Below are 19,467 nucleotides of genomic sequence, written 5' to 3'. Positions count from 1 at the left end.
GAAAGGAAGTGAGGTCTCATTTTGTCCATATTTGTACAGATGTGTCATGTAAATAGTTGATGTGTGTGTGTGTGTGTGTGTGTGAACATGGTCCGTTTTCATAAACCATAAACCAAACTGTCTCATAAACCAACCGAGATCATTTGATTGTTAATAATACCACAAAATTGTCTATAATCAGATGTTATGTCCACTGCACTTTGTATCAGCTCTGAAACAGACTTCAGTTAGCTTCACTTTCGTGTCAGTTATGGATTTTTGTGAGATTCAGAGAGTGAGCCTGACTGGCAGTTTGATTTAGGATAACACAGTCGATACGAAAAGTTAAAAGGGTAATAGCCGTCATCTCTTTCCAGGGGAGTGAAAGCATTAATCAGTTGGTAAAACCTGTTAAACTAACAAGAGTGTCAAAACAACTGTCCTTACAACATCTTGTGTCATGTGAAAAATCTCTCTGGCCTATCACAGCCCAATAAAAGAGCTTTTTAATGCCCTGTCAGAGAGAGGACATAACTGAATGACTGACAGTTAAATCAATCAGAGGAGACACATATAGACCTGATTAGCTCAGATCCTCTTCTCTTTGAACTCCATTAGTTCAATATTAACCAGGAGGTTCCAGTGTCTACAGTTTAGGGTTTGACTTTAGGGAAAAGGACTTAGTGGGCAACGGGTTGAAGATTATGCCTCAGGATATTTTTTAAGGGGAATACAGGTTCAAACGTCCGTAGCAATGGGTGGAATAACAAAGACCTTTCTCCTTGGTCTTCTCCTCACTCATACCCTCCAAGTCATACAGTGTCAAGATGGTAAGGAATATATATTGTTAGCCTGTCATAAATTAAGTACAGTTACTCGGTCCTTGAACATATTTTCCTCGGTAACAAAGGCGCCGCTGCTGTCTATGCCTTGTCATACATGTTTGAGACTTTCTGACAATGCTTCAGCTCTTTTTAATTTGGCGAATGATGTCAATAATATTGAATTCGGTCGCTATTAGCGCTGTTCACGGAGCTATTTGTCTGTCAGTATTTATTGACAGAAAAAAGGCAACACAGGTCTTTGTCAGAGAAAAGAGAGCGAACAGCTTGTTTGAGGAGATGAAACCTGGAAACTTGGAGCGAGAGTGTATTGAGGAAATATGCGATCACGAAGAAGCGCGAGAGGTTTTCGAAAATCAAGACAAAACGGTGAGAAAGGAATGCCATTACGAATAACAGAAGACACGTGGAATCGATCATTTAATTTGTAGTTTGTACCAGCTGTAGTGACTTATTACTTTTGCTGTTTTGCTTATACTGTGTTCATAATAAAATTATCATTAGACTAGTGTAAGATAAATCAGTTTATGCATTTTCAGCTCAGTCAGTATAGAGGACTGGATGTGATTTTTAACAAATGTCTTCTCCCCTTACGTTTATTTTATATTAGGAGAAATTCTGGATCACATATAAAGGTAAGATTTTTTTTCCCCATAAAGTGTAAATACTGTGCAGTTACAACATCCTGTGTAAATAGATGCTGTTGAACCCAGGACAAAGTACAACATTATGATCGTTCACGCTAAACGATATGATATGTTTATATTTATACATTGAAAAATTAAAAGTTTTAAATAGTTCGGACTGAATTTACTTTAACATTTATGTTCACAAACAGTAAACCTCCCAACACGCTTAGTTGTGTGTTTTTCTCTCTTAACTTTGGCTCGTCACTTTTCTTTGCAGGCTGCGATGGCCTTATATTGCCTAGGAGTAAAGAAAACGTAGACTTGATGAGAAGATGTGTCAACACAGACGGTGAGCAGAAAACAAAGGATGACCCATCACTCAAATATGTCATAATTTACAGCGCCAAGTGCAGAGTTTCATCTTTTATCAGCCGTCTCAAAAACATATTCAAGATGATAGAGGTATAACTAGATGAAATTAGATTTTGAGCTTTGTCACCAAAGGGCTGTTATATTTAAAAAACAAAAAACAAAAAAAACAACAGCAACAACTTCTCACCTGGGAGTCATTTTGATCATTGCAATCCACACTTTTCACCATTTCATATCAGAGATTAATTGTGGCGCACTCTGCCACATTTCAGATATTCCTGCATCATGTTCTGTGAATCTGGAGAGTCTAAAATGAAACAGAATGAAAGTCATGCTTTGCGCAGACAAGGCATTCGGGTGAAACTGACACAGTTGTTCTGTTGTTTGATTGACAGTTGATGTTGAGTGTTACACTGGGCATGGTGAAAAATATAACGGGAGTGTTCACATCACGGTCACAGGAAAAATGTGTCAGTTTTGGACCAGCAACTTTCCTCACAGAATCACGTAGGTATTACAAGGACAGAACATCCCAAACCCCTGGGGCAAAATTTGGAATGCTTGGTACCTGGATCGAGCAAACTGGACTGTGTTCATTAGAAAAAAACCCCCAAAAAAACACTGTTGGAGTGTTGTCAGATTCATCCTCCAATAGATCAGGATGCTGTAAACACACATTCCACATCTCAATATTCTTTGGTGGTCTTTTGAACATACCTTGTTTTTCTTGTAGTGAGTTTAACACATCGTATCCGCCAGAAAACTTCTGCAGAAATCCAGATGACAGCCCCGACGGTCCCTGGTGTTACACTCGTGACCCAACCGTGAGGAGAGAGTACTGCGCTGTCCGCAAATGCGGTACCGAACCTGTCCCGAACATGAAACGAGAACATTATCTCAGAGTGCCTCTGTTTGATTTCAGTTCATTTTATTTTTGGTTAATTCAATGTTTAACGCACGCACAGGTGAAACCTTTACCCCTCCGCCCATTCCGCCGAAGAAGGACCCAGCGGAGAAGTACGTTACGACTGACTGCTTAACCAACTTTGGTTTGGACTACGTGGGAGACCTGTCAGTGACGATGGGAGGACACAAGTGTCTGGAGTGGAACTCTCCTGAGGCCAAAAGGCTAAGCAAGGGGAAAGACTTCCTCAGTGAAGTGGAGCTGACAGGAAACCTCTGCAGGAACCCAGACGGTGACGAGGAGGGTCCGTGGTGCTTCGTGAAACTGGCAGACGGAAACATGACGGTGGATTACTGTGATCTACAGCTCTGTGGTAATGCCACTCACTCCCACACACTCCCACTCATCGCCAAGGTCCATCGCTGCGGGTCGCTGGCTCACCATCTCTCATGCGTATACACACATTCGTATCATTATGACTTATGACTTGAGATTCCTATGCTTTTTTCTGTCATGACTCTTCTCTCATGACTCTTCTCTCAGACAGCCCATTGAATAACACAGTGGAACCAGAGGGAGGCAGAGAGAGATCAGTACTGGGTCCAAAAAAAGGTTTCTTCGACCCACGAAGCTTTGGACAAGGGGAGCTGGGTGAGAATTTTGGGTGGCCTTTATTTGTTGTTATTGTTGTTGTTGTTGTTGCCATTTAAAAAAAAATTCTTGAAGTTAAGACATTTTATTGATTGTATTTTCTCAAAAGGATGAGAAACAAATGACACTTGAAACAACTTGTTCACAGTGTACATTTTCTGTAGGAAAGTGTATCAGTGTATCATCCTTTAATCGAAAAAGGTAAATACCAAAAAGAGTTAAATAAATTAAACAAACGCTTCATCTTCGCTGTCTTTGATGTTTATGATGGACTTAATGTTGTACTCGTCAGGAAACCGTCTATTTTAACTTGACCAGTTAACCTGTGGGTGGCTGATTGGCAGCTGAAATGGACTGCATTCTATGACCCTCCCTGAACCCAGGAACCTTAGAGCATAATTGTAATACATGCTAACCATTTCACCTAAATAGCTTCTGAAGTAGCCTTAAGCCTTCTGAAGTGGTTACTTTAACACGGTTTCTTTGGTGAATGAGTGAATGAATGGATGAATGAATGAATGAATGAATGAATTCAGTACAAATTCCAAACTCACCCGTTGTCTTTCAGTTTGTGGAGAGCGACCTATGTTTGAGAAGACTGGGAAACAGGATGAGCACGAGAAAGAACTGATTGAGTCGATGCAAAAGAGAATTGTAGGAGGGCGCGAGGCGGAAGTGGGGAGTGCACCATGGTAAAACAAACAAACAAACAAACAAACAACTCTAAAGTCACGACTAAAAACAAATCAAGAACAACTTGGATAACATAAGCTCCAGCAGCCTGAGAAAACCGACTGCAGGGGTTGTGATTGGTACAGCAGACTGTAGAGGTGCTTAACCTGCAGATGACTGCAGTAATGAGATCACTGTTGGCATGACTGACAGGCATGGAGGATTTTGAGCAGGGATTTTGTCTGGGTTGTGTGTGTATTTTTTTGTGTGTGTGTTGACTGGCTGGTTATGTTATCTCTTTGTTTAACTGCTTGCAGGCAGCAATGGGAGAAATTATTTTTCATCGTGTGTGTATGTGTGTGTGTGTGTGTGACTGACTGGCAGGCAGGTGATGCTGTACAAGAGAAGCCCACAGGAGCTGTTGTGCGGGGCCAGTCTGATCAGTGACGAGTGGATCCTCACCGCGGCTCACTGCATCCTCTACCCTCCGTGGGGCAAGAACTTCACCATCGGTGACATCCTGGTTCGGCTCGGCAAACATTCCCGCATCAAGTGAGTCAGCCGCAAAACCCACTCCGGTCCCTTTGGGTCGGTACGTCTGAGGTTGTCTTTATAGAGCATCACCATTAAAAAAAAGACTCTTTCGTGTCCGAATTCAGGTATGAGAGAGGCACGGAGAAGATTGTGGCCATCGACGAGATTATTGTCCATCCCAAATACAACTGGAAGGAAAACCTGAACCGCGATATCGCTCTGCTGCACATGAAAAAACCCATCACCTTTACCAAGGAGATCCACCCTATCTGTATGCCCACCAAGAGCGTCGCCAAGACGTGAGTCTGAACACCCACGTGAATTACTACACTGACAGTGGCAAAAGTTCTATGTGCCTTAAAGGTTTGTATGTGGAAACAGCACGGCTGTGCAGGTCGGCGGGAAGGGCCGATCACTAAGCGCTGTTATTTTAACTTCAGCGAGACACATTCATTTGTTTCACCTGAATTTTTTGAGTGCGTGTGATTATGCCAGATAATACCGAATTATCACATGGTTGAAACTATTTAGGACTTGTGTGTGGCAGGTACGTTCAGTTGATCTTGTAAGAGAACTGTTCACAGACGTGTTATGATTATTATATATATATATATATATATATTTTTTTTTTTTTTTAAATCTCTGCGTCCAGGCTGATGTTTGCAGGCTATAAGGGGCGTGTGACGGGCTGGGGAAACCTGAGGGAATCGTGGACATCAAATCCCCAGAATCTACCCAGCGTTCTGCAGCAAATTCATCTGCCCATCGTGGAGCAGGACACCTGCCGAGCTTCCACCTCCATTCGCGTCACAGACAACATGTTCTGTGCCGGTGATTGCCTGTCTTTTTCTTTTACAGTACACTGTGTTATTCAGCACATTGGGGTTTTTTTTGTTTTGTTTTGGGGTTTTTTTTTCAAAGAGATGGTTTTGAACAATGAGCTATTGTCTTGATCTCTGGCAGAACACTTTTTTTCTCGTCTTTTTTTTTTTTTTTTGCTAATTCTAAACCATTGTAATGATCATATTATGTCTCATGATAATCCATTGTGAAGGTCTCATTGAAGGTTATAAGCCATTATAACAATAATCATTTTTACAGGCTATAAACCAGAAGAAGCAAAGCGGGGCGATGCCTGTGAGGGAGACAGTGGAGGGCCTTTTGTGATGAAGGTAAAAGAACTTTTAAGAGTCTCGTTCTGATCCGAATCTCTTGGGACCTTAGTTACAGTCCATGACACATTAACGTGGGCCAGGGACTGAAACCTGTTTTTCTTTGCAGAATCCTGATGACAACAGATGGTACCAGATCGGTATTGTGTCATGGGGAGAGGGTTGCGACCGCGATGGAAAATACGGATTCTACACTCACCTGTTCCGCATGCGCAGGTGGATGCGAAAGGTCATCGAGAGGTCGGATGCGGCTGATGACGACTGATAGAATGCCTCTGGGCCTCTAATCTGATCTGCATGAATGTCAAACACTTTAATGAAATCCTGCTAAAACAAGTAATAAAGATGGATTGTTTTACGGCAGTGTCAAAAAAAAAAGTCTATTGTTTAAAGGAGTGTATGGTCTGCTATGTGGTCACACTTCTGTAAATCCGTAGAAAGACAAACTCAGTACTCAATTCGCTGCTGATGAAACTAATTGAACCAGAATAATATTCTTACTTTACTGATTTAGCCCTTGCAAAATATCTGCTCAAATGACTTGTCCTCCATTTCAGGACAAATGCATAAAAAAAAAATGAATAGCCTTTTCTTCTATATATCCTCCCCTTGAGGTCTGTGGCTAAAATTTTCAATCCACCTTGCAGCTTTGAGATCATTCATAGTTTTCATCACTAAGTGTTTCCCATTAACAAACAAGTCAGTACTACCACATATAAATCAACAAAATGACTTCGTAAATTTCATCAAATGACCAACGTAGTGCGGGTGATTTTCACCCTTCGTCTTTTGATGGACAACACAACCAACGATGATCAACTGTATGTGTGCTCTTTATTTATAGAGCTCTAATCATCTTGTCAGACTGCCATGTCCTACTAATATATTTTTTCGGGGTACACCTGAACTTTTGCTCTACATTTTAAGCAGTTAAAGAGTAAAGCAAAGAGTAATATTACATATTTGCACGATTTATTGTAGACTTTTATTGTGAAATTTTACTTCGTGATATCATTAAGCCGGAAGAACCGTATTAAAACTGCTACATTGACAGAGTGGCGAAATCTTCAAATAGGAGCAGACTCTCACAGAGAAACAGGTAAAGCAATATGAATTCTGTTTTATATTGAAGAAGCGATAATATGTTTATATTCTGTACGAATTCAAAGTTAACAGAAGCAAAGATTTCACTTCATGTGATTAGCGAACATAATGAAGTAGCTAGACAGTCAGCTTAGCAGGGTAGCTAGTTGGAGACGGTTGTTTAGATCTCCATCACACGAATGGGAATGGAATGCGGCTACTCGGATAGAAACGTTTAGCTGATCCAAGTTGTTTTTGCGTCAGGACTACACTTCGAAGTGTAAAAAGAATAATCTTTCTGCAACGCAAAGCTAGTCCTGATCCAGTGTTTGTTGTGACAACCTATCACTTACAGACTCGGGAGAGCAGATGCATCCCGCTTGTTGCTCTGATTCCAGATGTTGTGACAGGTTTGACATTATGTGGAAAAACTAATTAGCAATGGCTACCCACGCTAAATTATGGCTAAAAGAAAGGAAAGAAAGGGGGGGAAAAAGGAGCCAAACGTTTTCCGTAAGCCCTTTATGGCCGAGCGTACGAACAGAAGACTCTCCTGAAGACGCACATCAGAAAGAACGATTGTGTGCAGAAGAGCCTCGGTATTTTTTTTTTTATTCTTATTTTTCTATTTGAAATTTAGCCGACGCTGAATTTTAATGTGATTTTAGGGTGAATACATCTGTAAGAGGCAACAGTAAAGTGTTAAATATTGGTCAAGTATTGGTGGTGGCGGTATGACCGCATACCCAATTTGGACTTGATGCAGTGACATCTCACAGTCCGATCCGCGAAACCTTTGATGGCAGAGAGCTAATTAAGATACAGTTCGAATCGACGTTAACAGACAGGCTCGTGCACGCTGCTCTCGTTTTCAAAGGTATATAGATGGAATGCCATATGGCATTTTGATGTCTGTGCCCTCAGTGTCATATCCTTGTAGTTCGGTCCAGTTTTTCTCTGGGAAGGAGAGCTTGGATAGGTTGACGGTTTCTGCAGAGAGAGAGAGAGAGAGAGAGAGAGAGAGAGATTAACAAAATCACATGATATTTTGACAAGCCATTTATATTCTTGTTCACCACCCCCGAAGCACCGTAGCGAGTTTATATACGGCAAGAAACGGCCTCTGATGTTTCACTTAGGCCTGCATGAAACTAACTAAAATAATTGCAACTATGTACAAACGTTCCCTTCAAGGTCACGGGAAAGTGATTGTTTGGCAATCCACAAACCTGTTTAGATAACAGAGTCTATCTGGGTTACCATTTAATACTTGTTAAGAACCCCAGTAGGCCTATTGTTCGAGCAGACTTGGTTGGTTAATTCTTGGATTGGGCCCGGTTACTTGCCAAGCAACCTTCTTGTACCTGGCAACCGAGCCTTTTCCTACCGCTCTCCCGTCCTCTCGAATGGTTTACCTACAAAAATTAGGGACACAAACTCTCCTCATACTTTTAAAACCACACTAAAGACATCAATTTTCTGTAACTTATGGATAATATAATTTTGATTTGACTTTATTATTGACATATAAAGCGGTTACATAAATAGTGATATTGGGCTCTAAATAAACTTGCGTTATTATTATTATTGTTGTTGTTTTTGTTGTACCTGTGTCTCTTAATGTCTTGTAGTAATATAGTAATGCCTTACGTTACACAGAGTAGAGGAAGTTAATTTATGCTGATGCTGTCGAAGCAGCGGAATGCGCCTCTGTAGTGGTGTCAGTAACCTCCTCGAGCCACGAGCCTAATGGGCTGAGACGTAATACCTGATTCTCTCATGTACAGGGCGTAGTCTATGTCGGAGTGTCGGACCTCTTCAAGTTCTAAACATTCTTAGTGCCGTTTAGGTGTCTTTATGTAAGCCCGTCACAAAGTATGGCATAATAATGAGAACGGATCTCATAATTATGAGTTAGTACCTCATAGTCATGACTTACTATCTCATAATTGTAACTTAGTATCTCATAATTATGATTTAGTGTGTCATAATTATGACTTACTCAATTATGACTTACTGTCTCATAATTATGAAATACTAAGTCATAATTAGAAGAAGCTTTCTCATTATCATGACATCCTATGTGACTTGATTTCCCCCCCCCCCCCAATTGGTGGAAACGGGCTTCCATATGTCTAAATATTGCTCTAAATATTTTGATTAGTGACAGTGGCTGTTTTTCTTAGATCACGAGCCGTCACAGATATATTTTTTTTATTCTGGCCAACGCTGTGGTGTCTTCAACGGCACAACTGAGACATATTCGCCCTATTAGACATTCTAAGAGGGAGCCAGTCTTTGAGACTTGAGAAATGTCACACTTTGACTCCTGTTATTCAAGTATCTCCAGTGGCATGATTCGACGACAGCTTTTTGGACTGTGGATGAAGTTAATATGTAGCTAACAGACGCTAGCCAGCTTGCTAAAAATAACCAAATTCTGCCTGAATCCGCGGCAGTTTCGCATGGCTGCTCTGTGCTACCCGCCCTTCTCTAGCTGTGATATATCAAGAAAAAAATGTCAAAGCAGATCTGTATCTCAATGACAGCATACGGCCGTGCCCTAACCCTCACAGCGGCGTACAGAGCGCATTTAAAGGGGACAAGCTTTCTTTCTGTCTCGCTCACCAGCTGTCTTGGCTCAGTTAGATCATTCATGTGGAGATATTCGGTGTACTGAGTCAAGTTTCCTATTCTGCACGTACCAGCTTGCCAGCAGTTAACGGAACTTTCGAATGTTATAAATTTGGCTAAACGTCTGTCTAAACTGTTAAATTATTTTCCGCCACCAAGGACACCAACTGGTCACTGATTTGAGCCATACCAGTGATCACTGATGGGTTAATATTCTGCTTTGTGGTTTGAGAGAATATAGCCAAGATCCAGCAATACTGTTGAACAGATTTTTTTTTCTTCCTCTGCCCAAATAAGGGATGGACAAACATGGACCTGGAATTTGCACTGATGCCTATGTTGTCCAGCCTTAGGCCACATCAGAACTGGATGTTTTGACAAATGATGCAGCGATGGGAAGAATGATGGATGTGGAACACTGACAAGTGTTTGCACTCTGGGAGATTATCAGAATGAACCCTTGTGTTGCCTGGCGTAATTCTGATTGTTTGTGCAGCGTTGCCGTTGTCTGTATTGAGAGAATAATTGCTGTGGACACACTATTACTGGTTATGCATCACGAGGGTTGTGCTGGTCTTTTCCCCAAACCGAACAAGAGATGTTTGCAGTGAAACAAACGCTTTTACAGACTGTGCTCTGCGTGTAATCTGTGTTTTTGTCTTGTCTGGGGACTTTGCTTATTTGACGGGATGATTTGAATGTCCTCTGTCTAGATCTTTACTCCGTGTACTTTCAGTGAATTTCTGTGGAAAATGCATCACTCATGCTTTCTTAGCAAAGTTCTCGACGTCTTTTTAGACGTCGTTTTTGGGAAGGCGATGACTCAACTATTTCTCATATACTGTGAGAATTTTGCACTTTCAGAAATACACATCATGCGAGAGAATGATTTGATATCGCTTGTCAAAAGTCACTTTCCACAGAAAAAAAAAGAGTTCAGAGTTTAAAGGAGTTTAGGAGCACTCTTTCCTTTTCACAAGTTTCTCAGAAATGGGCTGTTGAGCTTGTCAGTCAGAGCCGTGTCCTGTCATGCAGTCTTTTCAAAACGCAGAGGTTTCCCATCGAGGCCTGTTTGAAGTCTACAAGGCCTTTTGAGGCCAGATGCAAATTTCATGCAGAATAAATTCTTTTGATTCTTTGACCAGTCTTCTAGCCTCATTTTTTGGTTTTGTAAATGTCAGGGTTTTTTTTTTCTTATTCGTGTATGTTTTTTAGTTTTGATGTAGGTAGGAAATAAAACTGTTATTATTTATTTAAATTTTCCTCAAACCTTAAATGTTGTGAAAGGGCTCCTGATCTTTGAGGGAGCGACTGTGCTGATGTGACTGTGCTGATGTTAGTGTATTTGTGTTACTGTGCTGATGTGACTGTGCTGATGTTAGTGTGTTTGTGTGACTGTGCTGATGTGACTGTGCTGATGTGAGTGTGTTTGTGTGACTGTGCTGATGTGACTGTGCTGATGTTAGTGTGTTTGTGTGACTGTGCTGATGTGACTGTGCTGATGTGAGTGTGTTTGTGTGACTGTGCTGATGTGACTGTGCTGATGTGAGTGTGTTTGTGTGACTGTGCTGATGTGAGTGTGTTTGTGTGACTGTGCTGATGTGACTGTGTTTGTGTGACTGTGCTGATGCGACTGTGCTGATGTGAGTGTGTTTGTGTGACTGTGCTGATGCGACTGTGCTGATGTGAGTGTGTTTGTGTGACTGTGCTGATGTGACTGTGTTTGTGTGACTGTGCTGATGTGACTGTGCTGATGTGAGTGTGTTTGTGTGACTGTGCTGATGTGACTGTGCTGATGTGAGTGTGTTTGTGTGACTGTGCTGATGCAACTGTGCTGATGTGAGTGTGTTTGTGTGACTGTGCTGATGTGACTGTGTTTGTGTGACTGTGCTGATGTGACTGTGTTTGTGTGCTGTTGCAGGTATCCAGATCGCAGGTTCTTCTTGTCCAGCGTGCACATCTGCGTTTCCGAGGACCGCCATGTCCTCCGACCTGGTCGACTTCCAAGATGAGCTTGGAGGGGATGATTCTCCCAGTAACGCCTTGGACCAGCTCAAACTGGTGCAAGACAAGCAGTGGCCTGCCGATGACTCTGTCGCCATGAGCAAGTCTGGTGAGTGTGAGGCGGGGTGGCCTGAGTTTACGGATGTCAGTTTTCATTCTGTGCCAAAAACGAAAGTGATGTGTCATCTCTCTAATCTTAGACAGAACTGAAAGACAATGATAAATATGAAGAAATACTAGACCACTTTTATCAGTATGTTTGGGGACAGATATGTTGCAGCAGAATGAGGAACTATATGTTAGGTTTTCTGTTGCTGTTTTTTTTTTCTTTTTACTTTGTGCAGTTTGTTTCATAACCTTGAAAGTATAGTCTGTCTGTCTGTCTGTCTGTCTGCTCAGAAAGAGCAGATGAAATGGAAAACAGAGCACAGTGTATGTCATTGACCAAAAGAAAAAAAAATTGAAAAAAAAAATCTCTCTCACAAATATGAACCATATTGAGTTTTTGTTTTTTTTTGTTTTTGTTTTTTTGATTCCACATTTGTAACATCTGTAACCAGAGTTTTATATCGTCTTTAATACCAACAGACATTACATATTGATTGCTTAAAGACACTTTTGATGATGGTTGTACTTATCCAGTCCATTAAGATGAGAGCTTAAGAGAGAGCGAGGTCAGAAGGAGACAGGGAGCTCTGAGGAGTATTGGAACAGGCCCAGATATTCAAATACACGTTCGCTCCAGCTCTGAACAAAATTAATTATACATTCCCCGTTTTGTTGGAAGAGTCAGCTTTCCAGTTGAGTTCCCCGTTACGGTCAATTCACGACCGACCCCCCAGGGCATTCAGAGACACTGAAAGATGCATGACATCATCCACAGCCTCTCAGATTCGCCCCTATCCCCGGACACAGAGGGGAAATCAGCAGCGTAGCATGAACCAATCGTATGAGTATTCCACACGAAGTCCTTCGGTGCCGTTTCACTCTGCAGAGCTGCTGATGCTGCCGGCGGTGGCTGGACGTCCGTGTCCAGGCCTCAGAAGCGCTGGAGCCGCTGAAAGGGTTTCAGTTCTGCTGTCAGAACGGCTCACGTTTACTGTACTGTCATACAAACTACACTGACATCTGGTTATGCAGAAAACACCAGAACGCTGATGTTAAAACCACACACACGTACATATGCACATGCACATGCATGCACGCGCACACACACACACACACACGCACACACGTACTCGCACATATGCATGCACGCGCACACACACACACACACACACTTGTAAAAAGGTGAAGCTTAGATTTCTGTTCACATGTCGTGTAGAGCTTTCCAGTCTCTTATGGAATACGTGGAGTTGAGATGAAAGCACGTGGTCTCGGGCAGGATCCGTATTCTCCGTATTGTCAGGCTGTGCTCTAACTGAACTCCGGTTCTGTCCCGCAGTGACGGACCTGAAGCAGCTGGGGGAGGGAACGCACCTGTCCTGGGACGACCCGTTCTACGACATTGCCAGGCATCACATCGTGGAGGTGGCAGGTGAGGATGGGTAGTGAGTTCCCACACGTGAGAAACGTAACGCCTGCCCGTGATTGGACGTCGGTACTGACAGGCATTATTGTCTAAGACACAGGCATGGGCTAAAGTGTGTTTAAGTAACGGTCAGTGAGATTAAAATGTGTTCTTTTGATCACACTCCTGTCATTCGGTTATTCAAACGAGCCTTATCAGGTGATTAGCGCTCGTCTCTGTGTGTGTGTCAGTGTGTGTCAGTGTGTGTGAATGTGTGTATGTGTGTGTCAGTGTGTGCGTGTGTGTCCGTGTGTACGCAGTCTGCTGTGTCATTCAGGCTCCTCTGTCTCCTCCCGGCAGGTGATGATAATTTCGGCAGGAAGGTGATCGTGTTCAACGCCTGTAGGATGCCTCCACACCACCAGCTAGACCATCATAAACTTCTGATGTGGGTCCTCAAGCTTTCATTTCCTCTTCCTCTTCTGAATACGTCTCTCTCTCTCTCTGTCTCTCCCTCTCCCTCTCTCTGTCTGTTTTTCTCTCTCTCTCTCTCTCTCTGTCTGTTTTTCTCTCTCTCTCTCTCTCTCTCTCTCTCTGTCTGTTTTTCTCTCTCTGTCTCTCTCTCTCTGTCTGTTTTTCTTTCTCTCTCTCACTCTCTCACTCTCTCTCTCTCTCTCTCTCTCTCTCTCTCTGTCTGTTTTTCTCTCTCTCTCTCTGTCTCTCTCTCTCTGACTGTTTTTCTCTCTCTCTCTCTGTCTTTTTGTCTCTCACTCTCTCTCTCTGTTTCTCTCTCACTCTCTCGCTCTCTCACTCTCTCTCTCTCTCTCTCTCTCGCTCTCTCTCTCTCTCTCTCTCTCTCTCTCTCTCTCTCTCTCTGTGTCTGTTTTTCTCTCTCTCTCTGTCTGTTTTTCTCTCTCACTCTCTCTCTGTCTGTTTTTGTCTCTCACTCTCTCTCTCTGTTTCTCTCTCTCTCTCTCTCTCTCTCTCTCTCTCTCTCTCTCTCTCGCCCTGCCCCTTCCTCCTCTGCACCCACTCTTCTGTGGTTTACCTCCCCGCAGGCGGCTGACTGATGACGTTCCACTTTTAACGCCACATCAGCTCTTTTTGTCTTTCTTTTTAATGGACTTGCAATTTTTAAAACCGCTCCCTGTCCGATTTTCTCCTGCCGTGTGACCGATTTGATTCTTCGCCCTTTTTGCACAGATTCTGGGAAAGTCCAGTTCTCACTGATTTATCCTCTGAGAGCTCTGAGTCAATGGCCTGTGTTTTTGCCACCAGTTTGTCACTCTCACGTTGAGAATGAGGAACGTAACTGAACAGTGCGACGTTGGTGAAACGCATATCTCGTAAAAAAAAAAAAACATGTCCAGTGAATGAGGATCTATCTATACATAGATTCCTGTTTATGAGAAAACGCGTTAAATTCCACAGAAACACATGCTACGTGCTTCGAAGCAGACAGGATTGATCTGGAGGAGTGTGGAAGAACAGAGTTACTGAGGTGCATCCTGTAGACACACAGTCTATGAGATGAATGCCATGAGCCGTTTGAGGATTTCTGTACATCCTCTGCCTTAGAACTTTGTTACCCATGTGTCTTGGGTTTTAGGCCTGTGTCCCTCCGCGCTGCTTTGGCCTGCAGATTCAATAAGACGTTTTTTATGGATGCTGTGTGTGTGTGTGTGTGTGTGTGTCTCAGGTATCTGAAACAGACTCTGGATAAGTACGTGGAGAGTGATTACACTGTCATCTACTTCCACCATGGGCTGACCAGCGAGAACAAGCCGTCCTTTGGCTGGTTACGGGACGCCTACCGAGAGTTTGACCGCAAGTGAGTCCCGTGTTCCTCTTTCCTGCGTCTGTTTAGTCGTGCCTGGGAAGTTGCCAGGTCAACCGATTGGCCGTCTGTCGAATGTGATTGATGGGTTTTGCGTGGGTAGCCATCAGTTGGATGATGTTTAGGCCGTGATGTCTAATCTTAGTGTCATTAGAGAGTCTTGGTGTCCAGAGCCTCCCTGTTTTTAAAATAAAAACGGAAAGGGGAAAATCAAAATAAATATGGAAAAGGTGGGGGGGGGTTACTTTTATTATGAAGCAGTATGGTATGCATTGATTCCAGTGCAGGTTTGGTGACTCCGGTGTGAAAGCGGTTCTCTAATCCCCTGTATACCTTGTGTTTCTCTCTCTCAGATACAAGAAGAACATTAAAGCTCTCTACATCGTTCACCCCACCATGTTCATCAGGACCCTGCTAATTCTCTTCAAACCCCTCATCAGGTCCGACACCTGTCAATCATCTGACAATGACACAGAGAGAGAGAGAGAGAGAGAGAGAGAGGAAAATAAATCTCTGAATCTGCTTGCATGAGCACTTTATGTTCATTCAGGATCATACAGCAGTACTTACACCGTTTGTAGTGTTATTCAGCTGTCCTTTACGTTCTCAATGAAAAGCATATTTGATGTGAAGGACAGAAATTGTTTTGTGAAGGTCATTGCTCAATGTGTACAATTATCTCCTCTAATTTGAGATGTGTACAGCTGACTTTTACAGAAAAATGTTTACGCTTTGATGAATGTGGTTTGTCTTATTTTTTTTTTGGGTCCCCACAGTTTCAAGTTTGGACGGAAGATAAACTATGTAAACTACCTGAGTGAGCTGGAGGAAGTTGTGAAGTGTGAGCAGCTGGTCATTCCCAGCCGAGTACAAGAGTAAGCTCTCTACCGCCCCCGGTGGACAGAAATGTTCATCGCTCTAATTCTCCATCACTCCACTCCTCATGAGCTTAAACACAGACTTAATCCTTTTCAGTTTTGCAATTACAGAAATGAATTAAACAAGACTAAAGCTCAACTTAAGCTCATCTCTCCCTCTCTCCCCCTCTCTCTCTCTCTCTCTCTCTCTCTCTCTCTCTGTCTCTCTCTCTCTCTCTCTCTCTCTCTCTTTCTCTCAGATATGATAATAAGATTCGCTCGTCCCTGAAGCCTGCAGCTCAGGTCGCAGCATCACCCCCCCGCAGCCTCCCCCTGCCCCACCAGCAGTTTGGGGTTCCTCTGTCAACGTGAGTATCTGCCACATCACACACAGCTCTTAAAGATTCACACTTATGCCGGATCAGCACCAGAACGACTCTAGAAACTTCTGACACATCCAGCCTTGTATCTGCACGATTTTCACACACTACAGAACACAGTACACAATATAACATCATTAAAACATAAAAGGAAGCAAGGACAGAGATGGTGGAGGGTGAAGCAACAAAGCAAAGAATAAATACACATAGAAAGGCAAAGAAAAAATATAAATTAAACCTTTTTTTTTTTTTTAAATATCAGCTAAAGAAAATCGTTTACAAGAAGTCGCTGTTCTCAGAGAGGAGGGCAGGCTACATATGTCTCTGACTAACAGTGCTGATATAGGATCAGCTCCTCAGTTCCATTTGTAAACATCACGATAAAAAATCTGATCCTAGATCAGTATTCTCGCTTTGGGGAAATTATATTTTACCTGCGACCTCTGGTCCAGTTTGTAGTAATTCTTCACTATCACCAGGTCTTTTGTCTTTGTCCTTTTGCCGTGTTTAAGTTATGTGCTATGTCATTGTCACGTTTGTCCAGACTGAAAGAGAGAGATGCAAATTCAGAGGATGTTCCACTGGTCATGCGAGACACAGTCGGCTTTCTGCGGGAACATGGTGAGTTTCCCTCCTTTTTTTTTTTTACATTTACAGTACCAGTCAGAAGTTTGGACACTTCAGTGAATGGGAAAGCGTGTCCACACTTTTGACTGGTACTGTGTTCTTTTAGCAGATACTTCTATCCAAAGCGACTTCCAGATCGAGCAGAATACAAACCAGTCATGTAGTCATTAAGGAGTTGTCTGTGGCCCCTAAATGCCACTGTTAAGTTCAGTATTAGACCAGATACAGATGTAAGAATGTTAAAGGAACATAAGAGAGTGGACCACAAGTGGGTCAAAAGCCCCCATAATGTAAACTATCAAGTATCTCCAACAACAAGTGTCACAAAATAGGTTCTGTGCAGTACCAGTCATAGAAACACATCCCTCTCTCTTCTCTCTCACTCTCTCCATCTCTGTTTGTCTTTCCCTGCACAGGACAGGATAAGCATCAGCATAGGTTTATAGTAACTTTAAGGAAGTGCCATGAACTATACATCAGAGAATGATGAGTAGTCGCTTCAGGAAAGACACGAAACATCTTTTATTTCGTTGTCCTGTACGCCTGGTAAAATTACGTCGTGTCAAACCACTCCTCTAATCCCCGTCAGGTCTCCAGACGGAGGGAATATTCCGGCGTTCTGCCAACGTGTCTCTGGTCAAGACGACCCTGCAGAAGTATAACTCAGGTACCGTCGTCTCACTGGAGTGGAAAAGTCTCACATGCTTTTCAGCTGCATTTACAGTACCACATATCGATAGAGACAACCCTCCAGTCTGTCAAAAGACTGAATATGAATCAATAAAAAATACAAACTGAGTTTTTTTTATTGACCTTTTAATGTAAACAGAGCTTTAAAATTCCCCTTCTGTTCCTAAAACCAGATCACGTCCGCATCCTGTTGCTTTTTCCGCTGTGTTTGGGTAAAAGGCTCTGCTGATTGATTCGTTTTATTCAAACGTTGCCCTCTGCAGGTGAAGAGGTGAACTTCGCCCAGCTGGAGGACGTGCACTTGGCTGCCGTGATCCTCAAAGCCTTCCTCAGAGAGCTGCCCGAGCCGCTCCTCACCTACAAGCTCTACAACGAGATCATCAACTTCCAGGGTGAGGCTTTCTGCTGCTGCTGCTGCGGGGAATTCTGGGAACCGTAGTCTGTTCTTTGTGCGGTGGGCTTGACCGAGCTGTGTTTTTTTTTTTTTTTTTTTTGTTCTTTTCTCAGGTGTGCCAGCGGACTCCCAGGTGACGGCGTTGCGGGACATGCTCGCCGTGCTACCGAAGGAGAACTACGCCTCACTCAAGTTTCTCATCCAGTTCTTGGCCGAGGTACGAGATTCTAAAAGCCGCCGCACTTTAAAAACAAGAACAACGCTTTAAATCCCTCGACTCAGACTCAAAAAGACTGAGAAAGACCCGCACGTCAGCATCCAGAACGACTAACGATTAATCTTTACTCTTCTTTTCTTTTTTAATAACCTCAGCACCATATGCCGTACCAGTGGGGGCTCCTTGGTTATTATTAATGGAAGAAAAAATCTTTTTTTTCCCCATGTGTAAGCTCACAAAGACAGTTTGTGTCTGCGGTTGACGTATTTCTGTTCTGGCTGGCTTTAGGTCTCTGCTAACAGTGAGGTGAACAAGATGAACAGCGCCAACCTGGCCGTGGTGTTTGGGCCGAACCTGCTGTGGGCCCAGGACAGCGCCCTGTCTCTCAGTGCCATCGGACCCATCAACAACTTCACCAGAACCCTGCTGGATCTGCACCAGGACGTCTTCGGCCCGTAAAGCCGGGGAGGGGCGTCCCCGACCCGCCAGCCCATCATCAGTGTATCCGTGTCCCTCGGCCCCCCTGTCGTGTCCCAAAGTGCATGGTTGTGTCATAGTGTTGAGGTCACACTGAGAGTGGATGGCTAACGCAGGGTTTGGTCCAGATGTACGGTTTAAGAGACCATTTCTTTCGCTCTGTTTTCCTAAAGACAGATACTGAGGGGAGGCGGCATTTTTCCTTGCCTTTTATTTTTGGTTTGTTTTGGTTTATGTTGATTTCTTTTTTACCCCCCCCACCCCCCCCCCCTCCTCCCCTTGACCTGAAGGGTTGTTTGGTGGATCTTTCTTGCTTTGATACTCAGACAATCAGACCAGCTCCCCTCTTAGCTCCTGTGGAATTCTTTTGTCGGTACTGAGCTAGCGAGGATAGAAATATTTCAAAAAGGCGCGATTGTTTGTAATGAAAAAAAAAAAACAAAACAAACAAAACAAAACAAAATGACTTAATTGCTTATCCAAGAAAGAAAGTTTTTGTTTTTTGGTTTTTTTTACAGGTTCTATTTTTTTAAGGTTTAGGGGTCTGGTTTGGGATAGCTATTTTGCTACGGTTATCATTATGCGTTCCATCATAACGTAGTTCAGGGAGAGAGAAAAAAAACAAACTCAAAACCATTTAGATCTAATTGAAATGTGTCAGGAGTCCATTCATTTTAAAGCCATAGTTAGCACAAAGCTATGGATAAAGCACTAATAATCAAACTTGAAACACTCATTTTAATGGTAAAATTATGTTTTACTATAAATATATATATATGGCCTCTAAAAAGCTTTCATTTATTCTTTGTTTGTATGATCTTCCATTATATATGGTTTGTTTTGTCATTTTATTGTATCTCTTTTTTTTTGGTATACTTTGCAAAAAAAAAAAAAATCATGAATAGCTTGTGTTGTTGGGTTAGGAGGTCGCAGAATAAGGTCCTCAAAGCTTTTATTTTGCTTCAGACTCCTGATGATTTGGGATTGGTCCCAATGTTTGGC

The 19,467-nt window shown here is 42.8% G+C and overlaps 2 protein-coding genes across 2 annotated transcripts; both read left to right on the top strand.

The window, feature by feature from the left end:
* Positions 1-539: 539 nt before the first annotated feature.
* Positions 540-6,118, top strand: f2 (coagulation factor II (thrombin)). Its single transcript, XM_030766030.1, has 14 exons — positions 540-809; positions 1,030-1,190; positions 1,432-1,456; positions 1,728-1,799; positions 2,218-2,329; positions 2,556-2,680; positions 2,788-3,099; positions 3,270-3,377; positions 3,946-4,069; positions 4,434-4,601; positions 4,709-4,882; positions 5,236-5,414; positions 5,685-5,755; positions 5,865-6,118. The coding sequence occupies exons 1-14, from the start codon at positions 734-736 to the stop codon at positions 6,018-6,020; spliced, it is 1,863 nt and encodes a 620-aa protein (XP_030621890.1). The 5' UTR covers positions 540-733; the 3' UTR covers positions 6,021-6,118.
* A 4,109-nt stretch (positions 6,119-10,227) lies between these two features.
* arhgap1 (Rho GTPase activating protein 1) lies at positions 10,228-18,729 on the top strand. Its single transcript, XM_030765059.1, has 13 exons — positions 10,228-10,315; positions 11,394-11,585; positions 12,921-13,013; positions 13,347-13,434; positions 14,686-14,817; positions 15,177-15,263; positions 15,600-15,698; positions 15,941-16,048; positions 16,605-16,681; positions 17,277-17,354; positions 17,641-17,769; positions 17,885-17,988; positions 18,277-18,729. Exons 1-13 carry the CDS (start codon positions 10,291-10,293, stop codon positions 18,445-18,447), a joined length of 1,383 nt encoding a protein of 460 aa, XP_030620919.1. The 5' UTR covers positions 10,228-10,290; the 3' UTR covers positions 18,448-18,729.
* Positions 18,730-19,467: the final 738 nt, after the last annotated feature.

The sequence above is a fragment of the Chanos chanos genome, chromosome 2 (assembly GCF_902362185.1).
Source record: "Chanos chanos chromosome 2, fChaCha1.1, whole genome shotgun sequence".
In the NCBI taxonomy this organism is placed as follows: Eukaryota; Metazoa; Chordata; class Actinopteri; order Gonorynchiformes; family Chanidae; genus Chanos; species Chanos chanos.
Note: the sequence above shows the minus strand (reverse complement) of the source record. Positions and strands in the feature narration are given on the sequence as shown.

What these genes read in the sequence shown, in the direction of transcription:
- f2 (XM_030766030.1), top strand. Translation starts at nt 734, where the DNA reads ATGGGTGGAATAACAAAGACCTTTCTCCTTGGTCTTCTCCTCACTCAT. An exon ending in TCGAAAATCAAGACAAAACG is followed by an intron (nt 1,191 to 1,431) that starts GTGAGAAAGGAA and finishes ATTTTATATTAG; the next exon opens with GAGAAATTCTGGATCACATA. An exon ending in CTTTGGACAAGGGGAGCTGG is followed by an intron (nt 3,378 to 3,945) that starts GTGAGAATTTTG and finishes GTTGTCTTTCAG; the next exon opens with TTTGTGGAGAGCGACCTATG.
- arhgap1 (XM_030765059.1), top strand. Translation starts at nt 10,291, where the DNA reads ATGACTCAACTATTTCTCATATACT. An exon ending in TGTCGCCATGAGCAAGTCTG is followed by an intron (nt 11,586 to 12,920) that starts GTGAGTGTGAGG and finishes TCTGTCCCGCAG; the next exon opens with TGACGGACCTGAAGCAGCTG. An exon ending in TCACATCGTGGAGGTGGCAG is followed by an intron (nt 13,014 to 13,346) that starts GTGAGGATGGGT and finishes TCCTCCCGGCAG; the next exon opens with GTGATGATAATTTCGGCAGG.